Below are 18116 nucleotides of genomic sequence, written 5' to 3'. Positions count from 1 at the left end.
TTAAAAAAAAAAAAGAATTGATACTTAGTATTTATTCCAAGACAGAAGATAAGAGTTATTTTTAAGGGGAAAAAATAAAAAGGATTCCTGTCCTAGAGCCTAGACAGAGATCCCCTAATAGCATGCCTTGACCCAGATCTAGTACAATGCTCTCTGGCCAGCTTCACCCTCTCCCATTTCCCTACCTCCCACCACTTTTGTAAAAGTCATGTCAAACTTCGTCATTGGCCATTGCCCCATTCCCAGACTTCCCAGACCAAAAGAGTTCTCCCTGCCCTTCAGTGTTGTCTTCCCATGTCAAGAATGCAGCGTCCTGGGGGCAGCTGGGTATCTCAGTGGATGGAGAGCCAGGCCTAGAGACGGGAGGTCCTAGGTTCAAATATGACCTCAGACACTTCCCAGCTGTGTGACCCTGGGCAAGTCACTTGACCCCCTTGCCTAGCCCTTACCACTCTTCTGCCTTGGAGCCAATACACAGTATTGACTACAAGACGAAGGTAAGGGTTTAAAAAAAAAAAGAAAGAATGCAGCATCCTGAGAGCAGGGACAGTCTCACATCTGTATTGGAGATCCCAAGCCAGAATAAGTGGTTTATAAATGTTTTACATGGCATTTCCCTCAAGGAAAGGACTGGAGGAAGTTCTAGATCCATTTCCCACTCTATTACCCCCTCCCACCAACATACCCAGTTGGGGCAGCTCTATCCTTTGGCCCAGAAGAGAACTGGCATTTATTTTTTATTGAGAACCTTGGGACTCGGGGGAACCTCCCAAGGGCTCTCCCTGCCCATCCCCGGCTGGGGCCAGGCCCAGGGCTCCAAGATGAGCAAACAGCATCAGCTATGCTAAAGTGATAGTGCTCCTCCCAGCCTCTTCCACTGCAGCCCCTGCCCCCATTCCCCAAGTACCAGAGGTGACACATGTCAGTTCTCAGGCTTCCCCGGTTCTTTCTCCCACTCCTGACTCAAGGTGAGGCCCCGTCATCCCTGCTCCCACATCTCCTTCCTCCACCAGCCAGGAGAGTGGGGATGGGGAAGTTCTGCTTCTCCTCCCCAGCCCCCCCTCCATCACTGGGCTCAGGAGCACAGTCCCTGGGAGTCACGACACAGCAGTGGGGAGAGGGAGGAGAGGAACTGGGGGGAGGTGGCCCGGCCTCTGTCACTTTGTTCTAGGAGGCAGGCGGGCGCTGAGTGAGCTGCTGGTGACAGGTTTCAGGTGGGAAGTCAAGTTCACAGGCAGAACCAGGGATTAGCCAGGAGAGAGAGAGAGAGGGAGGGAGGGAGGGAGGGAAGGAGGGACAGAGAGAAGGAGAGGGAGATCAAAGGAAGAGGAAGGCGAACAGCCTAGCCTCAGGTGAACCAGCAGCCCCCAGCCTCTGAAGCAAAGCATTTAGGGATTTTGTCCACCCCCATTCCCAGACATGAGTCATTGGGACATAGAGAAAAGACCTGGAGGCTGCCATAAGACCTTGTTTCCTGTCCTGGCTCAGCCTCTCACTAGCTCCCTCCATGATTTTGGGCTAAAGCACAATTTTGCTGCTACATATTGGTTCCAGAGGCAAACACATCTGGATCTCAGTTTTCTGATTTGCGAAATGAGGAGACTGAACTTCCATAGTACCATTTCACATTTGAATTTGGCAAGTAATGTGTCCAGGGTCACCCAACTAGGAAGTGTCATGCTAGATTTGAACCCAGGACCTCCCATCTCCAGGCTTGGCTCTCTATCCACTGATGTTCTGTTTTAAGGTTCCTTCTAGCTCCCACAGCTACTCCAGTCCCAATCACACATCCTTTTACCTTCAGGGTTCCCTACTCTGCCTGCCTCACCACCCCCACTAGCTGCCCATGGTTTCAGGGTCCTATGGGGCCAGCCCCTACCTGCAGTGGCTGTATACCTTCCCTAGCCTTTGGGCATGTGGACTCTTCCAAGAATGACCTAGAAAGAAAGTGACTGTTAGCCCCAGAGAGACGGAGAAAGGGATTTTATGGCTGGGGAATAGGGAGGATTATGCCCCCAATAGGAGAATTAGGATAGGATTAAAAGTAAATCTCATTTAGATTTGACCTGCTCCCCTCAGCCTTTACAGATTCTCTCTATGACCAGCACAGTGAGTAAGACTGGAGCAAAAGGCATCTGTCCAAGGGCAGCAAGGTGGCTCAGTGGATTGAGAGCCAGGCCTGGACTGGGAGGTCCTGGGTTCAAATCTGGCCTCAGACACTTCCTATCTATGTGACTCTGGGCAAATCATTTAAACCCAATTACCTAGCCCTTGTCACTCTTCTGCTTTGGAACCAGTGTGTACTGAGTATTGATTCTAAAACAGAGTAAAGGGTGTTCATTTGTTTTTTAAAGGTGGGGAATATCTCCCCCAGAAGCCACCTAATATATGACCCTTCTGGAGATGAAATCAAAGAATCTTCTAGTTTTTAGCCTAGGATAATAACAGTAGCTTCTGTTTACCTAAATGTGTACTGTGGTGTCAGGTGCTCTTCTAAGCACTTGACAAATATTATCTCATTTGATCCTAACAACAACCTTGAGACACCAGGTACTGTAATCTTATCCCCATTTGACAATTGAGGAAGCTGAGGTAGGCAGATGAAATGACTTGTCCAGGGTTACCCAGCTGGTTATTGTATGAAGATTTGAAAGACTATTATGAAAGGAAGGAAGGAAGAGAAAGAGAGAGAAAGAAAGAGGATTAGAAAGAGAGAAAAAGGAAGAAAGAGATATAAGGAAGAAAGAGAAATTAAAGAGAGAAAGAAAAGAGAGAGAACGAGAGAAAAGAAGAGTTAGAAAGAAGAAAGAGAGAAAAAGAATGAAAAGAATGCAAGAGAGAGGAAAGGAGAGAAAGAAGGAAAAGAAAGAAAGAGAGAAAGAGAAAGAAAGAAAGAAAGAAAGAAAGAAAGAAAGAAAGAAAGGAAGGAAGGAAGGAAGGAAGGAAGGAAGGAAGGAAGGAAGGAAGGAAGGAAGGAAGGAAGGAAGGAAGGAAGGAAGGAAGGAAGGAAGGAAGGAAGGAGAAAGAGAAAGGAAGGAAGGAAGGTAGGTAGGTAGAAACAGACCCTTATGTGAGCAACTGGATTAGATTTGTGCTGGTTGGCCCCACAGGGCAGATCTTTGAGCAATAGAGTTTAAGATACAGAAAGGTGAATTAGGGTTAAAGGAAGGGGAAAATTTCCAACAATTAGAACTATCTCAGAGTGAGGGGGAGGGAGGGGTGTGTCTGGAGAATGGACAGCTCCACAGGGGAAGGCTGGGTGGCCACTTGTCAGGTATGCTGTAGAGGTGATTTTTGTTCACTTATGAATTGAGCTCCAAGGTCTCTTGCAACTCTAGGACCTGGCATTCAAGGCCTTAGACACCCTGGTACTACCTCCAGATATTTGAGGATTCTTTTTAGGTTGGTTTTGTATATTTAAAATCTCTTACCCTATGGTGGGAAACAACATGTACTATTCTCATCTTAGCAAAAAAAAGAAGAAAAAAAAAGCCTGACAGGATCTGGAGGAAAGAAGCAGGAGGGTATAAAGAATTGTGCCAGGCAGTTTTTAACAATTGGATGAGTCAGGGGTAGACTTGAAATCATAAAATGCATCATAGACTGTCAGAGCTAGGAGGGCCCTAAGAACATAGAATGTCACCAGGACACAGAGAATGTCAGAGCTGGGAGGACTCTTAGAACCCAGAATATCAGAACTGGGAGGGTCTTTAGAATTTAGCATGCCAGAGCTGGGAGAGGCCTTAGAATAGAGCTGGGAGAACATTGGGAACCCTGAATATCAGGGCTGGGAGGGCCCTAAGGACAGGGAACATCAGAGTGGATAGGACCTGGTCTGTGCAGGAGAAATTGTGGGAGAAGGGGAAGGTCAAGTATGGGGCCATTCAGGAGGTGGATGCTGCAGTCCTGTTGACTGAGAATAATCCAGATCTCAGGGTGGCTGTAGACTGGAGGCAGCCTATGGACATGGCAACTGCTCTGCTGGGGTTCCCAGGGCCTGGGCTTCAGGCAGGGATGCAGCTTAACAGATCAGCAATGATCTCCGTAGCACCTGCTATGTATAAGCCCCAAATGTGATGCCAGCCTGGGAATGCAAAGACAAAGCTGAAAAATGCTTTATCCTTACAGAGCCTCCCTCGGATCCTGGATGATAGAGCTAGGAGTTGTAGAAGCCATCATCCCCTACAGAGCCTTCATTTTTGTTATTGTTGTTGTTGTTGGAGGCAGGGGAATAAAAGTATGTTTTTAAAATCCTTCTACACTTTTAAGACTAAAAAAAACAAACAAAATGCATATTATTAATGTCCTTTGTTTATATATCAGTTATTTCTGGAAAAGTCTTCTCCATTGGATAGAGTTCTAGGTTTGGAGTAGCTTCAGACTTATACTAGCTTTGTTATCCTAGGCAAGTCATTTAACCTCTATCTGCCTTAGTTTCCTCCACTATAAAATGGGAGTCATAATAGCGCCTACCCCTAGGGTTGTTGGGAAGACCAAACGAGGTAGTATCTGTACAGCTCTTAGCACAAGGCACATGAAAAAATAAGCACCTTAACATAACAAATGCTTGTTCCTTCCTTCCCTTTCTTATAATGCTACCATCTTGAAAGCTCCATTGTGAATAAAGAAAAGCAATTGAGCAGAAATACATGGTATCTTTTCTATTTCATTCATTCCTAGTAATCCTTCCCTTCTCTGCCAGGAGAGGAAGATAGTTCCCTGTATCTTTTCCAGGACTCTCATTCAACTCCCTTGTGGAAACCGAGGTCCCAAGAGTGACCAGTCTAATGTGACACAGAGATTAAGTGAGAGAGCAGAGTCTGGATCCAAATCTGCTTCCAAATCTAGAATATCTCTTTTTCTCTCTCAGTCCTTTCTCCATCCTAGTTATGTCCAATCCCTCCATCAGCCTTCCATCAATCCTTGTTATATCCTCTCCAGCCAAGCAGAATAAGTCTTTTATGTGACAGCCTTTGGAATGCTTGAAGACAGTAAGTAATCACTTCTTTGCCCCACACATTGTCCTCTCCCAGCTAAATGTGCCTACAAATTATAGGAGCAAAGATTTTTTACCTCAAAGGGACCTTGGAGGACAGATAATCCAATTCCATTGTTTTGTTTCTTCTAATTGAATTCTATTTTTTCCCATTGATAAAAAACATTTCATCCCATTTGAAAAAAAGGGGGGGAAACAAAATCCTTGGAACAAATATGTGTCATGAAGCAAAATAAATTTGGGCATTAGCTATAGCCCCAAATATATGTCTCATTCTGTACCTCTAATCCATCACTTCTCTTCAGTGCTTAGCACAGTGCCTGGCACATAGTAGGTAAATGTTTATTGCTTGATCAGAGGTGGGCAGCAGCAAGCTTCATCACTGGCCCTCTGAAATCATGGTAAGTTTTGGAATTGATCAGAGTTCCTGAGTCTTTCAGAAGGTTGTTTTTATTACACAAATGGTTCTCTTGGTTTTGGTCCTCTCACCATATTTCAGTTCACACAAGTCTTCCCAGGGTTCTCTGACATGGCTCTTTTCCTCATTGCCTATGACACAATATAGTATTGCATTCCATGCAAATACCCTAACTTGATGAGCCATTCCCTGACTGACGGGCACCTTTCAAATGTCCATTTCTTTGCTACCAGAGAAGGGGTTGCAATCAATGTTGTTGTATGTGTGCAACCCCTTCATTTTGCAGAGGTCTTAGTTTCCCACTGTCACATAGGTAGGAAGACAATTGGCACTGATGCCCAAACCTCCCTGTGATCCCTAACCTAGCTGGCTTCCCACTGCTCCACATGGCTTTTCTCCTCATTAACCTCCATTTCCTCCTGGCTTTAGTATCAGATTTTCCCCTCACTGCTCTTGGCTGCCTCAGTCTCTTAACTGGGGATTCAGGCTGGCTCTCCCCCATCACCCCTAAGGACCTGCAGCTGTCCCAGCACCATTTCAAAGCAACCCTTTATTAGACTAAATCACTGATCCTCCTTCCATCCTTCCCAGCAGGGAGCTTGGGTCCTTGTGGCTGCCCATTCGGTGCCGGCTAATTATCTTTAGAAGCAGAAGACCATCTGGACCTGCCTGAGGCCTTGCAGTCCCTGGGTACAGAAAAAGCTGGCAGAGCATGGATAAGAGTCAGGGTGACATGTATGTAAATCGGGCATGATCTCTCAAGCTCGGCTGTGCAATGGAGGTTTGGTGGTCACATGCAGGATTGAGAGGCCAGGCAAGGTTTGCGTCCCACAGCTAGGTGGTTGAGGAAGGCTTCTTGGAGAAGACGATGGAATAGGATTTAACAGAGGAGAGCAGGGTGGGCAGTGAGCTCCTCCATCTCCATGCCAATGATTCCTGGATCTGTATATTCAGCTGCAGCCTCTTTGAGCTTCACTCCCACGTCACCTCAGGCATTGTAAGCTGAATGTTCCATTGGCATCTTGAACCCAACATGTCCCAAACAGAACTCATTGCCTTCCCTACCTGCCATGTCCCCAAATGAATTTTTTTTCTATAAAGGACACCTTTTAGACTCATAACTTTCTCTGGTCAGGCCCTTCATGGCCGGTCACAAACCTACTTTCCCCAACTCGTTCTATGTTACTCCCCCTTCCTGTACTCTAGTCTGGATCAACTTACCTTCTTGCCATTCCTCACTAGAAAGTATTCCATCTTCTGCCCCTATACTTATGTCTTGGCGAGTTCTTTGCCTGAAATATGCTCCTTCCTCCCTTTAGCCTAGCAGAATGCTTTGCTTCCTTCAAGACTGGGGCATGAACATCACCCAGAAAGTGCTTGGTACACAGTATTTGTTTTCCAGTAATTTCCAGTCATATCCAACTCTTTGTGACCCTTTTTAGGGTTTTCTTAGCGAAAATACTGGAGTGGTTTTCCATTTCCTTTACCAGCTCCAGCTTACAGATGAGGAAACTGAGGCAAACAGGATAAAGTGACTTGCCCAGAATCATAAAAGTAGTAAGTGCCTGAGGCCGAATTTGAGCTCAAGTTTTCCTGACTCCAGGCCCAGCATTTTATCCACTGTACCACCGAGCTGTCCTAGAACATAGTAAGCATTTAATAAAGGCTCATGGACTGACTTTCTACACGAAGCCTTTTCTGGCCTTCTCAGCTGATAATGCCTTTCTTCCTTAAACTACCTTTCATTTATTTATTCTGCATATGTGTGTGTGTGTGTGTGTGTGTGTGTGTGTGTGTGTGTGTGTGTGTGTGGTAGCTAGAAAGTAAACTTGAGGACCAAGGCTGCTTTTGTATCTCTAGCATCTAGCACATTTCTTGGCATATAGTAAGTGCTTAGTACATGTTTGTTGATTGATGGTGGAAGTAGGAATGAAAGAATAAGTAACATAGAGGTCAGATCAAGCCTGAGACAGGATGGGTTTCATGGTTTATAAAGATCTCCTATAAGCCTGACATTATATGGTTTGTGTTCCATTTTGGCTCTGATACTGTGTTCTAGGACCCTCTGACATTCTCTGTTCTAAGGACTCTCCCAGCTGATATTCTCTGTTCTCAGCTCCCTCCCAGCTCTGACATTCTCTGTTCTAAGGTCTCTCCTAGTTCTGACATTCTCTGTTCTAAGGACCCTCCCAGCTCTGACATTCTGGGTTCTAAGCTCCCTCCCAGCTCTGACATTCTCTGTTCTAAGCTCCCTCCCAGCTCTGACACTCTCTGTTCTAAGGTCTCTCCCAGCTCTGACATTCTCTGTTCTAAGGTCTCTCCCAGCTCTGACAATCTGGGTTCTAAGTTCCCCCCCAGCTCTGACATTCTCTGTTCTAAGCTCCCTCCCAGCTCTGACATTCTCTGTTCTAAGGGTCCTCCCAGCTCTGACATCCTCTGTTCTAAGGTCCCTCCCAGCTCTGACATTCTCTGTTCTAAGGGCTCTCCCAGCTCTGACATTCTCTGTTCTAAGCTCCCTCCCAGCTCTGACATTCTCTGTCCTAAGCTCCCTCCCAGCTCTGACATTCTCTGTTCTAAGCTCCCTCCCAGCTCTGACATTCTCTGTTCTAAGCTCCCTCCCAGCTCTGACATTCTCTGTCCTAAGCTCCCTCCCAGCTCTGACATTCTCTGTTCTAAGGTGCTCCCAGCTCTGACAATCTGGGTTCTAAGTCCCCCCCCCCCAGCTCTGACATTCTCTGTTCTAAGGATTCTCCCAACTCTGACATCCTCTGTTCTAAGGACTCTCCCAGCTCTGACATCCTCTGTTCTAAGGACTCTCCCAACTCTGATATTCTGTATTCAAGACAGCAAGAGGACCAGTTTGGCTGGAGTGGGAAATCTGTGTTTAGAAGACCTGGGAGAGCCCAGAGGAGACTTGGCTGAGAGGAAGAAGGGAGCCCTAGATTGGGGGTGTTTCAGCCAACAGGACACCCAAAAATAGCCACTCAGTGAAGCTGAAAGAGAAGGCAGTTGGGTGAGGAGGTAGCCAAGCGGAAGGGCCCTGCCACACCGCAGCAGTGGCTGTCAGTTCTTGTCTGGCATCTTGGCTGGGACCGCCCCATCTCCACCCTCTCTGTGGCTGAACTGAGAGGTTCAGAAGAAAGGGCAGCCAAGGTAGGGAGTGATCCCTGGGTATGTGGATGCACAGAAGCTGAGGTTGGGGTGGGAGGTGCCTGCCTCAATGTCTCGGGGAGGTAGGCTGCCTGGCCTCCAGGTCAGCCTTTCTCATTGCCTCTCTAGGATGCTGGCTCTTGAAGTTCCCCTTCCCCCAACAGTTTCTGTTTGACCTTAGGAAAGTCCTTTCCTTTTCTAGCCCTTGTGGGAGGCTGGATTGGATGGTCCCTTCCAGCTGTCACCATTTGTTGGTGTTCTAAGGTCCCTGCCAGCTGATGTTCTATGTTATAAGGTCCCTTCTTGCTCTGACCTCTTGGTTCTTTATTTCATTATATTGATCATTATATGATGATCATTCTAATACTATTTCATTATTATCTGCTTAGGAACAGCTTAAGTTACTTCCTGCTAGGGAGTCTGTTAGTCTCCTAAGGGTAAGGCCCAAGTCCCCCATCATACTCAGAAAAGTTAAATGAATGAAGGGATGAAACTTCCAGGGAGAGATATGATCCAAGAAAGACTTCTTCCCTTCCCCAAGATGTCTTCCAGATAATCTCTTCACCTTAGTTGTCTGAGCAATGGCCGTTTTTATGTATAGCAAGCCCCTAAGACTTCTAAGGGATAAAAAAAAAGGCAGAAGTTGAAAGGTTTGTCTGGATTAGAGGACTATCAAAAATATGGGCCTTCTCAGACCTCAGATCTCTAAGGGAGGCATTGGAAGGCAGTGGGGTTGTGTAGACAGAATATCGGGTCCACAGCCATGGGCTGAGGCCAGGTGCTGAGAGTTTTGACAGCTGGTGTGTGGATTGTCTCTGTGTGTTCTCTCTCTAAATCAAATACATTTGGCCATGCCCCATTCCCTGACCCCCTAAAATGTAGTGAGAAAAGCATCTGGACTGAGCATCATGATATCTGAGTCCGAGACACGGCTCTATGGTTTACCAACTATGCAGCCCTGGACAAGACCCACATTTGTCAAATATGGGAGTGGGAATATAGAACTGAGAACCCGGTTATCTAGTTGAACTTTTCAATTTTACAGAAGAGTAAATTGAGGCCCAGTGAGGGCCTTGCCCAAGGTCCCAAAAGAAAGATGCAAGCCTAGATCTTCTTTTTCCAATCCAGCTGTTGTCTTCCTTGCTCTTTTTAAAAAATTGATAAATACTTTCCAACAAACACCCAAAGAACCAGAGTGCATCCTCCCCCCTCATCCCACCAAACAGTTAAGCCAAACTGCCTTGTAGGGATTGGTGACCTAAATTAGGATGAGTGGCTCTCCTCTCTTGTTATCTTTCACTTATTACAGGAAAGGAAGTACTCAATCTAACTCCCATAGATGCGCCTCCACATCAGCCATATTTGGTATCTTTGTGAGTATAATCTTCATTCTCATCTTTATACCCACTATGGGCATTGTTCTTCTGGCTTGACATCTCTTCATGCACTTCTTCCCAGTTTTCTCTGAAATCTTCTTATTCCTCCATTCTCACAGGGTCAGCACACTTTCCCAAAAATGTAGTACCTAAGCTGACTGCTAAAAGTCTTTCCCAATATTTTATGGTTCTAGAACTCTATGCCTCAGTTTCCTTGCATATCCATTTGGAATTGGATGGTCTTCTCAGTTGTAATTTTCTTTCTTCCTTTTTTATGCTTGTTTTTTGGTTTATTATTTTTAACACTTTTCTTTTAAAATTTTGAATTCCAAATTTTCTCCTTTTTTCCCACCCTCTCCTGTACCCCCTGAGAAGACAATTCAATTATACATGTGAAATCACATATTTTTTAAAAAGCAAGAAAAATAATGAAAGTTCTACTCCAGTTTGCACTCAGAGCTCCTTAGTTTTCTCTCGCTGGAGGTGGACAGCATTTTTTCATCATGAGCCCTTTAGAGTTGTCTTGGATCCCTATATTGATCAGAGTAGCCAAGTCTTTCACATTGATCATCATCACAACAGTGCTGTTACTGTACACAATGATTTCCTGGTCCTTTTCACTGCATTTTTCAGCTCATATTTGCAATGTTCTAAGAGCCCTCCTGATATTTTGTGTTCTAACATTCCTCCTAGTTCTGACATTCTCTATATTCAGGCCCCTCCAAGCTCTGATATTCTCTTTTCAAAGGGCCCTCCCAACAATAGTTTGTGGTTCCTCTATTTCCTTATATATCCAATTGGAATCGGATGGTCTTCCCAGTTCTAATTTTCTCTTTCTTTTCTTGTTTTTGTTTTATTGTTTATAACATTCTTTTCTTTTAAAAAATTAAGTTCCAAATTCTCTTCTTCCTTCCCACTCTATGTTCCAAGGGCCTTCTGAGTGTGTCCTTTTCTGAAATTTGTGTCCTAAGGGCCCTCCCAGCTCTGACATCCTTTGTTCTAAGGACCCTCCCAGTTCTAACATTCCATGATTTTTTAAAAAACCCTTACCCTCTGTCTTCAAGTCAATACTGGGTAGTGGTGCCCACAGTCAATCAGCTAGGAAGTATCAGGCCTGATTTAAACCAAGGACCTCCTTCTCTAAGCCTGGCTCTCTATCCACGGAGCTACCTGGCTGCCCCTTCTAACATCCTGTGTCCTAAGGACCCTCCCAGGATTGACATCCTTTGTTCTGAGGACCCTCCCAGCTCTGACAGTCTGTGTTCCATGGGCCTTTCTCCTTCTGAGATTCTGCATTGTGTGTTGTAAGGTTCCTCCCAGGAACACACTGACACATTCTCTGTTCTTCTTCCACAGGTGCCTGGGAGAATGGTAGCAAGGCCCTAAGACCATGTTCCACACCATGACATGTTGGTTTCAGCTCCTAAGCCTTCATCTGGTGCTCCTGAACGGGGCTCCGGGGGCTGGCTGTCCAGCCCGATGCGAGTGTGCCCCCCAGCTTCGGTCCGTAGTGTGCCATCGCAGACGTCTCACAGCTATCCCAGAGGGCATCCCTACAGAGACCCGAATCTTGGAGCTAAGCCGAAACCGCATCCGCTGCCTCAACCCTGGTGATCTGGCACCCTACCCCCTCCTGGAGGAGCTGGACCTAAGTGAGAATATTATTGCCCACGTAGAACCAGGCGCCTTTGGGAACCTGCTGCACCTGCAGACCCTGCGTCTTCGGGGCAACCAGCTGAAGCTCATTCCCCCGGGTGTCTTTACCAAGCTGGGCAACCTCACCTTGCTGGACCTAAGTGAGAACAAGCTGGTCATCCTGCTGGACCACATGTTCCAGGATCTCAGAAACCTGAAGCGGCTGGAGGTGGGGGACAACGACCTGGTCTTCATCTCCCAGCGGGCCTTCTCAGGATTGTTGGCCCTGGAGGAGCTCACACTGGAGCGCTGTAACCTCACTACACTGTCCGGGGAGTCACTGGCGCACCTCCAGAGTCTCGGAGCTTTGCGGCTACGCTACCTGGGCATCCCTGCCCTGGAGGAGCACAACTTCCGCCGTCTGCCAGGTCTGCTCCATCTGGAGATCGACAACTGGCCCCTGCTTGAGGAGGTGGGTTTGGTTTTCCCAGGGGGATGGGGCAGGTGATGTTAAAGGAAGGACCCCCAATAACCCTCCCTGTATTTAAAAAAATCCTTTAACTTTTTGGAGATATGGCTTGGGTTTGTTTATTATTTTTTAAACCCTTATTTTCTGTCAGAGAATCTTGGTTCTGAGAGCTAGACAGTAGGGTTACTTTTAATCCCCTGATCCACTGAACTACCCCTTTAGGTTTATTAGCTAGGAAGTATCTGAGGCCAGGTTTGAACCTAAGACCTGCTGTTTCTAGGCTTTCAATCTCCTGATCCACTTAGCTGACCCTTTGGGTTTATTTTTTTTATTTTTATTTTTTAAGTGAAAAAGGGAGCAGCTAGGTATCATGGTGGATAGAGCACCAGGCCTGGAATCGGGAGGACTTTGGTCAGATCTGATCTCAGACATTAACTAGTTGTATGACCCTGGGCAAGTCATTTCACCCCATTTGCCTAGTCCTTGCCCTTCTGTCTTAGCATCATTACTAAGATGGAAAGTAAGGGTTTAAAAAAAAGAAATGATTCAAGTAATTTTCATTCATTTCAACTCTTTGAAGTAGGAACAGTACAGGAACATAAAAAGAACCTTTGACTTGGAACCAAACTGGGTTAAAAATCTATGTGATTTGGAATAAGTCATTTCACTTCCTATACCTCATTTTCTTTGGTACAGTGAGGGTGTTGGGCTAGATGACTCCTGAGGTTCCTTCCAGCTCTAAATCTATGTTCTTATGACCTGTATGCAAGTCCTGACACTGCCATTTACTAGCGATGTGATCTTGGGCAAGTCAACTCAACAAACATTTATTCAACACTTACTATATACCTCACAGGTGGCAACTTAGGTGACTCAAGTGACTTGGAGTCAAGGAAGATTTGAGTTCAAAGTTGGCCTCAGACATTCACTAGCTGTGTAATCCTGGGCAAGTCACTTATTTCTGTTTGTTTCAGTTTACCCATCTGTAAAATGAGATGGAGAAGAAAATAGAAAACTGTTCCAGTATCTTTGCAACAACAACAACAACAACAACAACAACGTGGGCTATGGAGATGTGGTGGGAGGGGGGGAGGGAAGACAAGAAAATGATCTTTGTTTCCAATGAATAATGTTTGGAAATGACCAAATAAAAATTTAAAAAAAGAAAAAAAAACAACAAAAAAACAAAGGAACAAACAAAAAACCCCAATGGGGTCATGAAAAACCAGACATGATTGAACCACAAGAAGATGTACCTAAGCATTGGACATATAATAAAGGCCAAAAAAGTCTCTGCCCTCAAGGAGCTCACAGTCTGATGGGAAGACAACAGAAGAAAGTCACTAGAATTGAGGGAGATTGGGAAAGGAGCAAGTTTAGCTTGGATGTGAGGGAAGACGGGGGCCAAGGCACAGAGATAAGGACCCAGAACACTGCAGGCCTGTAAAAATGCATGCAGGGTCTCACTTCCCTTATCTATAAAATGTAGGATTAGACTAGGTCAGCAGCATCCAAGCAGGGATTGTGATGTATTGAAAATACAGGCAGTCAAGGAGAGCAGGATTTAAGTACAGACTCTTCCCTTAATTAACTTCCTGTGTAATCTTAGACAAACCCATCTACCAATTACAGGTGTGTTGCTAGCAATAGTGAAGTCCCTCCACTGCTTTATGCCTTGGTTTCCTTATCTGTAAGGGATATTGGATTCCATTTTTTCTAAGGTCCCTTCCAGCTCCAATATTATTATTAGAAATCCATATGTGGGATTTTCCTTATCTATTTAATTATTTTCAGCTCCATTTGAATTACTAATTAAGCCCAGGCTGCTGGCATGACATCTGGTGGAAGGTAGTTACACAAGTGCTGTGGCAGGCAGATGTTTAGCTCCCACTGATTGGTGTGTGCTAGCTAATTAGCGGAGAGACTTTTTGCTCAAAATCTCAGGAGGGCCACATGTGGTAGGCAGGCTGCTGATGGGATGTCTTGAGAGCAGATCGTTTCCAAGCTTCCTTCCAGGTGAGAGGAGTCGGAGAGTGGCAGAAGAAAAGATCTGGAGCGTCTTCCTTTCCCCTGAAATTGGGCGCCCTGTTTAACCATCTGGAAAATGAGAGAGAGGCCTAGGTCCTGTCCAGAGCCTCTTCCCACTCTAATTCTGCATTCTCAGCTCTTTTGTTTGTGCCTTGTTCCAGGTCACAGCCAGCAGCCTTCAAGGCCTCAACCTGAGCTCCCTGTCGGTGACCTACACCAACATAAGTGCGGTGCCGGCTGCGGCCCTGCGTCACTTGGCCTACCTCACCTCGCTCAACCTGTCCTACAACCCCATCAGCACAGTGCCCCGGGGCTCCTTCCGGGACCTGGTGCGCCTGCGCGAGCTTCACCTGGCAGGCGCCCTGCTGGCGGTGGTGGAGCCTCAGGCCTTCCTGGGCCTGCGGCAGATCCGACTGCTCAACCTCTCCAACAACCTCCTGGCCACGCTGGAGGAGAGCACCTTTCACTCGGTCAACACCCTGGAAACGCTGCGTGTGGACGGCAACCCGCTGGCCTGCGACTGCCGGCTGCTCTGGATCGTGCAGCGCAGGAAGACCCTCAACTTTGACGGGCGGCTGCCTTCCTGCGCCACACCCGCCGAGGTGCGCGGGGACGCGCTGCGCGACCTACCGGACTCCACGCTCTTTGAGTACTTTGTCTGCCGAAAGCCCAAGATCCGAGAGCGGCGGCTCCAGCACGTCACGGCCACCGAGGGCCAAGCGGTGAGCTTCTTCTGCCGGGCCGAAGGGGAGCCGGAGCCCAGCGTCACTTGGGTGACGCCACAGCACCGAGTGGTGACGGGGGCCAGTGTTGGGAGGGCCCGGATGCTGGTGGGCGGCACACTAGAGATCCGGGAGGTCCAGCCCCAGGACAGTGGCACCTACGTCTGTGTGGCCAGCAACGCTGGCGGCAATGACACGTACTTCGCCACGCTGATGGTGCGCCCCGGGGCCAACCGGACCCTGGGGCTGGGCGAAGCAGGGGAGCTGGCGGCTCACAACGACACGCAGTCGCCCCGCTTCCCCTTGGACCTTACCACCATCTTGGTGTCCACAGCCATGGGGTGTATCACCTTTCTGGGCGTCGTCCTCTTCTGTTTTCTCCTTCTCTTTGTATGGAGCCGAGGCCGGGGGCAACATAAGAGCAATTTCTCCGTGGAGTACTCCTTCCGCAAGGTGGATGGGCCGGCTGCTGCGGCTGGCCAAGGGGGCGCCCGCAAATTCAACATGAAGATGATCTGAACCCTCCTGGCCATGGGGGATGACCTCGTCCCATCAGCTCCCTCCTAACTGGGTGGCTCCGGTGTTTTCTCCTCTCCCCTGCCCAGGGGTGGGAGGAGAGGTCTTGAGCCCTGGGTTTTGAGGCAGATGACAACCTGGGTTGGAATTCCAGCCCTATCATTTACTAGCTATGTGACTTTGGGCAAGTCCCTTCCCCTCTCTGGGCCTCAGTTTCCTTGCCTGTAAAATGAGAGAGGAGAGATCAGATCGATGATCTCTAAAGTCCTTTCCCTTCTGGCTTTAAATCCATTGGTCCTATGATCCTTCTCTCTCGTGGAGAGTAGATCTCCAAGGAGGGAAGGGGAAGGTGTCCACCCAGAGGCACCTTGGCTGGGGTGATGGGATGCTGGGAGGAGGCATGTAATCGCCCCAAAGTCTTGAGGTGAGGGAACGTGGAAGAGATTTCCAAGCCTGGGAAACTCAAGGCCCTGCCCTCCAGTGGGGAGAACCTGACCTCAGAACTTAACTTCCCATCTACCCACCTCCTGCAGGAGGGCCTGGGTGAATGCCCCCCACCCTACCTATTTTTTAAAAAAATAATCAACTATGCATTTCTCAAAGGCTGGGGAAGGAGCAGGGAAACCCAGCCAGGGCTGGCAAAGAAGGATTTATTTCCTTTTCAAAAATAGAAAAAAATGCCTTCTGACAGAAATGCTTTTTTACCAGGATGCATTTCTAAAAGGGTTTTCAGCCAAGGTCTTCTGAGCCCCAATGGGGCTGTGACTCTGGGGGAAACAGATGATCTATGCTTCCTCCCTACCCTCCTAATGTCCTATGCAGACCTTAGATTCCCCAGGGAAGGGGATGGAGGAGGGAGAGACATCCTGGGGCAGAACTCAGCTGCTCAGGGGGCACATAGGAGAAATCGCTGACACCCACCACTAACAGGGAGGTTCCCAACTGAAACAGCACATACAGCCCATATAGAAGGGACCAAGCAGTTTCCATCCAGAGCCCATGTGGATCCCAAACCCCAATTACAGCAGAGCTGAGGGCAACAGTACTACCCAAGGTCAGGGACAGGGATGAGCCACCTTTGCCCCTGGTATCTCCTGCACCATTTGCATAGCTCATATTCTCTCAAATGGGGGGTAGGGGGAGAATTGGAGTTGGCATAGTGAAAACCAAACCAGAAGGAGCTGGGGCTCAGCTACCCCACTACCAAAATTCTTGGGGTATATGACCAAGGAAGCGGTCTGTTGGCTTAATGGTTGTAGCTCCTCTGGGAATGATACCAAAGTCACTACTTCAAGTTGTAAATGGGCTCTTCCATGCCATGTCCTCTGCCTTCAGCACCCCCTAAGGCCTAGACCCTAGAGTTGACTAATGCCTAATCCCAGCCAACTATCCTACAAATGTGGGCCATTCATCATAGAGGAATGGGGAAGTGGGGTACATTTTAGTGCCTCCCCAATACTAGGAATGCAGAGGAGGGTGACCTAGATGGGGAGGCTCTGCCCTGTAAGAATCAGTTGAAGGATCTGAGTGAATGTAGTCTGGAGAAAAGATTGGGAGGGATGGAGAGAAGAGAGGGGATTGGGATAGAGATGATAGCTGTCATCAGGTATATCCAGGGCTATCCTGTGGAAGAGGGACTTATTCTGCTTGCCTTAAGAGAGCAGAACTGGGAGTAATAGATGGAGTTAAGGAGAGAGACAAGTTTTAGTTGTTTGTATGGGGGGAAAAAAGATTCCCAATAATTAAAACTTAGGAAGGAGTTGTCTGGGAGACAACTCTCTTCAGCACTGATTCAAATCATCCACCAGTCAGGAATGTTGAGGGATCAGACTGGATAATTTCTTTGATCCCTTACTACTCAAATTCTATAAGCTAGATTCTAAAGGAAAGCGAGTAATGGGGTGGGGGCGACCAATGGACAAGGAAAGATGGTCTTGGCTCAAGAGGAACCACCATCTCTGCCCCAGAGCCTGGAAATGGAGATGGGAGAGAATCCACCAAGAAAAACAATTTGTTTCAGAAAAGATATGGAAAGAGCTTTAAACTACAGGATTGGAGCTTAGGCTTATGGTCCCTGAAGGTGGCACTGTAGCCCCTCTCCCACAATGGATTTTCAAAGAATTCTTCCCAGCAGCATGAGGGGAGAGGGAGGGGGAAATGTCTTTTAAACCATCCATTATTTTATCCCCTTATTTTTTTCAGAGTAAACTGGGCCTCAGAAATGTTAAGTGAGCTATGTTGGGGATGAGGGTAGGGATGGGGAAAGGAGGGATGGGATGCTTGCCATTATCTTTGTTCTTTCTCCAAAATCTGGGCTGGGGAGGTTTAAGGCCTACTCATCACACTTCATTCCTCATTCAGCTGCTGGTTATTTCAGGATAACCAGGCATTGGCCTCAGTTTCCCTCTGCATGGTAGAGCTAGAGGTGGGCAGAAGATTTAGATGAACCCCGATTCATTTCTTGATCCGAATCATTTCTTCAGATTTGACTGCCCCAGCATGGCTTTTCCTTGTCAGAATTAGAGCCCTCCCTTTACTGGGCTCATTGGAAGAAACACTTTTTAAAAAAAAATTTATCAATAAAAAAGTAGAAATTATAGTTACCTTTCTGTTTTCTCTGAAATCATAGTGACCATGAATTGTCAACAGGAAGAGGCTGTGGAGACCATCTTGTAGAGAGGCAAGGGCTAAAACAGAAAGAGCAATGACTTAGGAATTGGAGGACCTGGATTCATTCCTGCTTCTGATGCCGACTCCCTGTGTGAGCTTGGACAAGTGGTGTAACCTCCCTGGACCCTCAGTTTCT

The 18116-nt window shown here is 47.2% G+C and overlaps 1 protein-coding gene across 6 annotated transcripts in view; it reads left to right on the top strand.

The window, feature by feature from the left end:
* The window catches only part of LINGO3 (leucine rich repeat and Ig domain containing 3), a 40238-nt gene extending 22329 nt beyond the window's left edge, over nucleotides 1-17909 (top strand). For all 6 annotated transcript variants that reach the window (XM_016432223.2, XM_056822215.1, XM_016432222.2 and 3 more), the window contains 2 exons: nucleotides 11297-12047; nucleotides 14234-17909. In XM_016432223.2, the coding sequence (XP_016287709.1) occupies nucleotides 11331-12047; nucleotides 14234-15313 (1797 nt within the window). In that variant the 5' untranslated portion in view covers nucleotides 11297-11330 and the 3' untranslated portion in view covers nucleotides 15314-17909. The remainder of the gene's footprint in view (nucleotides 1-11296; nucleotides 12048-14233) is intronic.
* The last annotated feature ends 207 nt before the right edge of the window (nucleotides 17910-18116 follow it).

Source organism: Monodelphis domestica, chromosome 3 (assembly GCF_027887165.1).
Source record: "Monodelphis domestica isolate mMonDom1 chromosome 3, mMonDom1.pri, whole genome shotgun sequence".
In the NCBI taxonomy this organism is placed as follows: domain Eukaryota; kingdom Metazoa; phylum Chordata; class Mammalia; order Didelphimorphia; family Didelphidae; genus Monodelphis; species Monodelphis domestica.
This window is presented reverse-complemented; position numbering and strand designations above follow the sequence as displayed.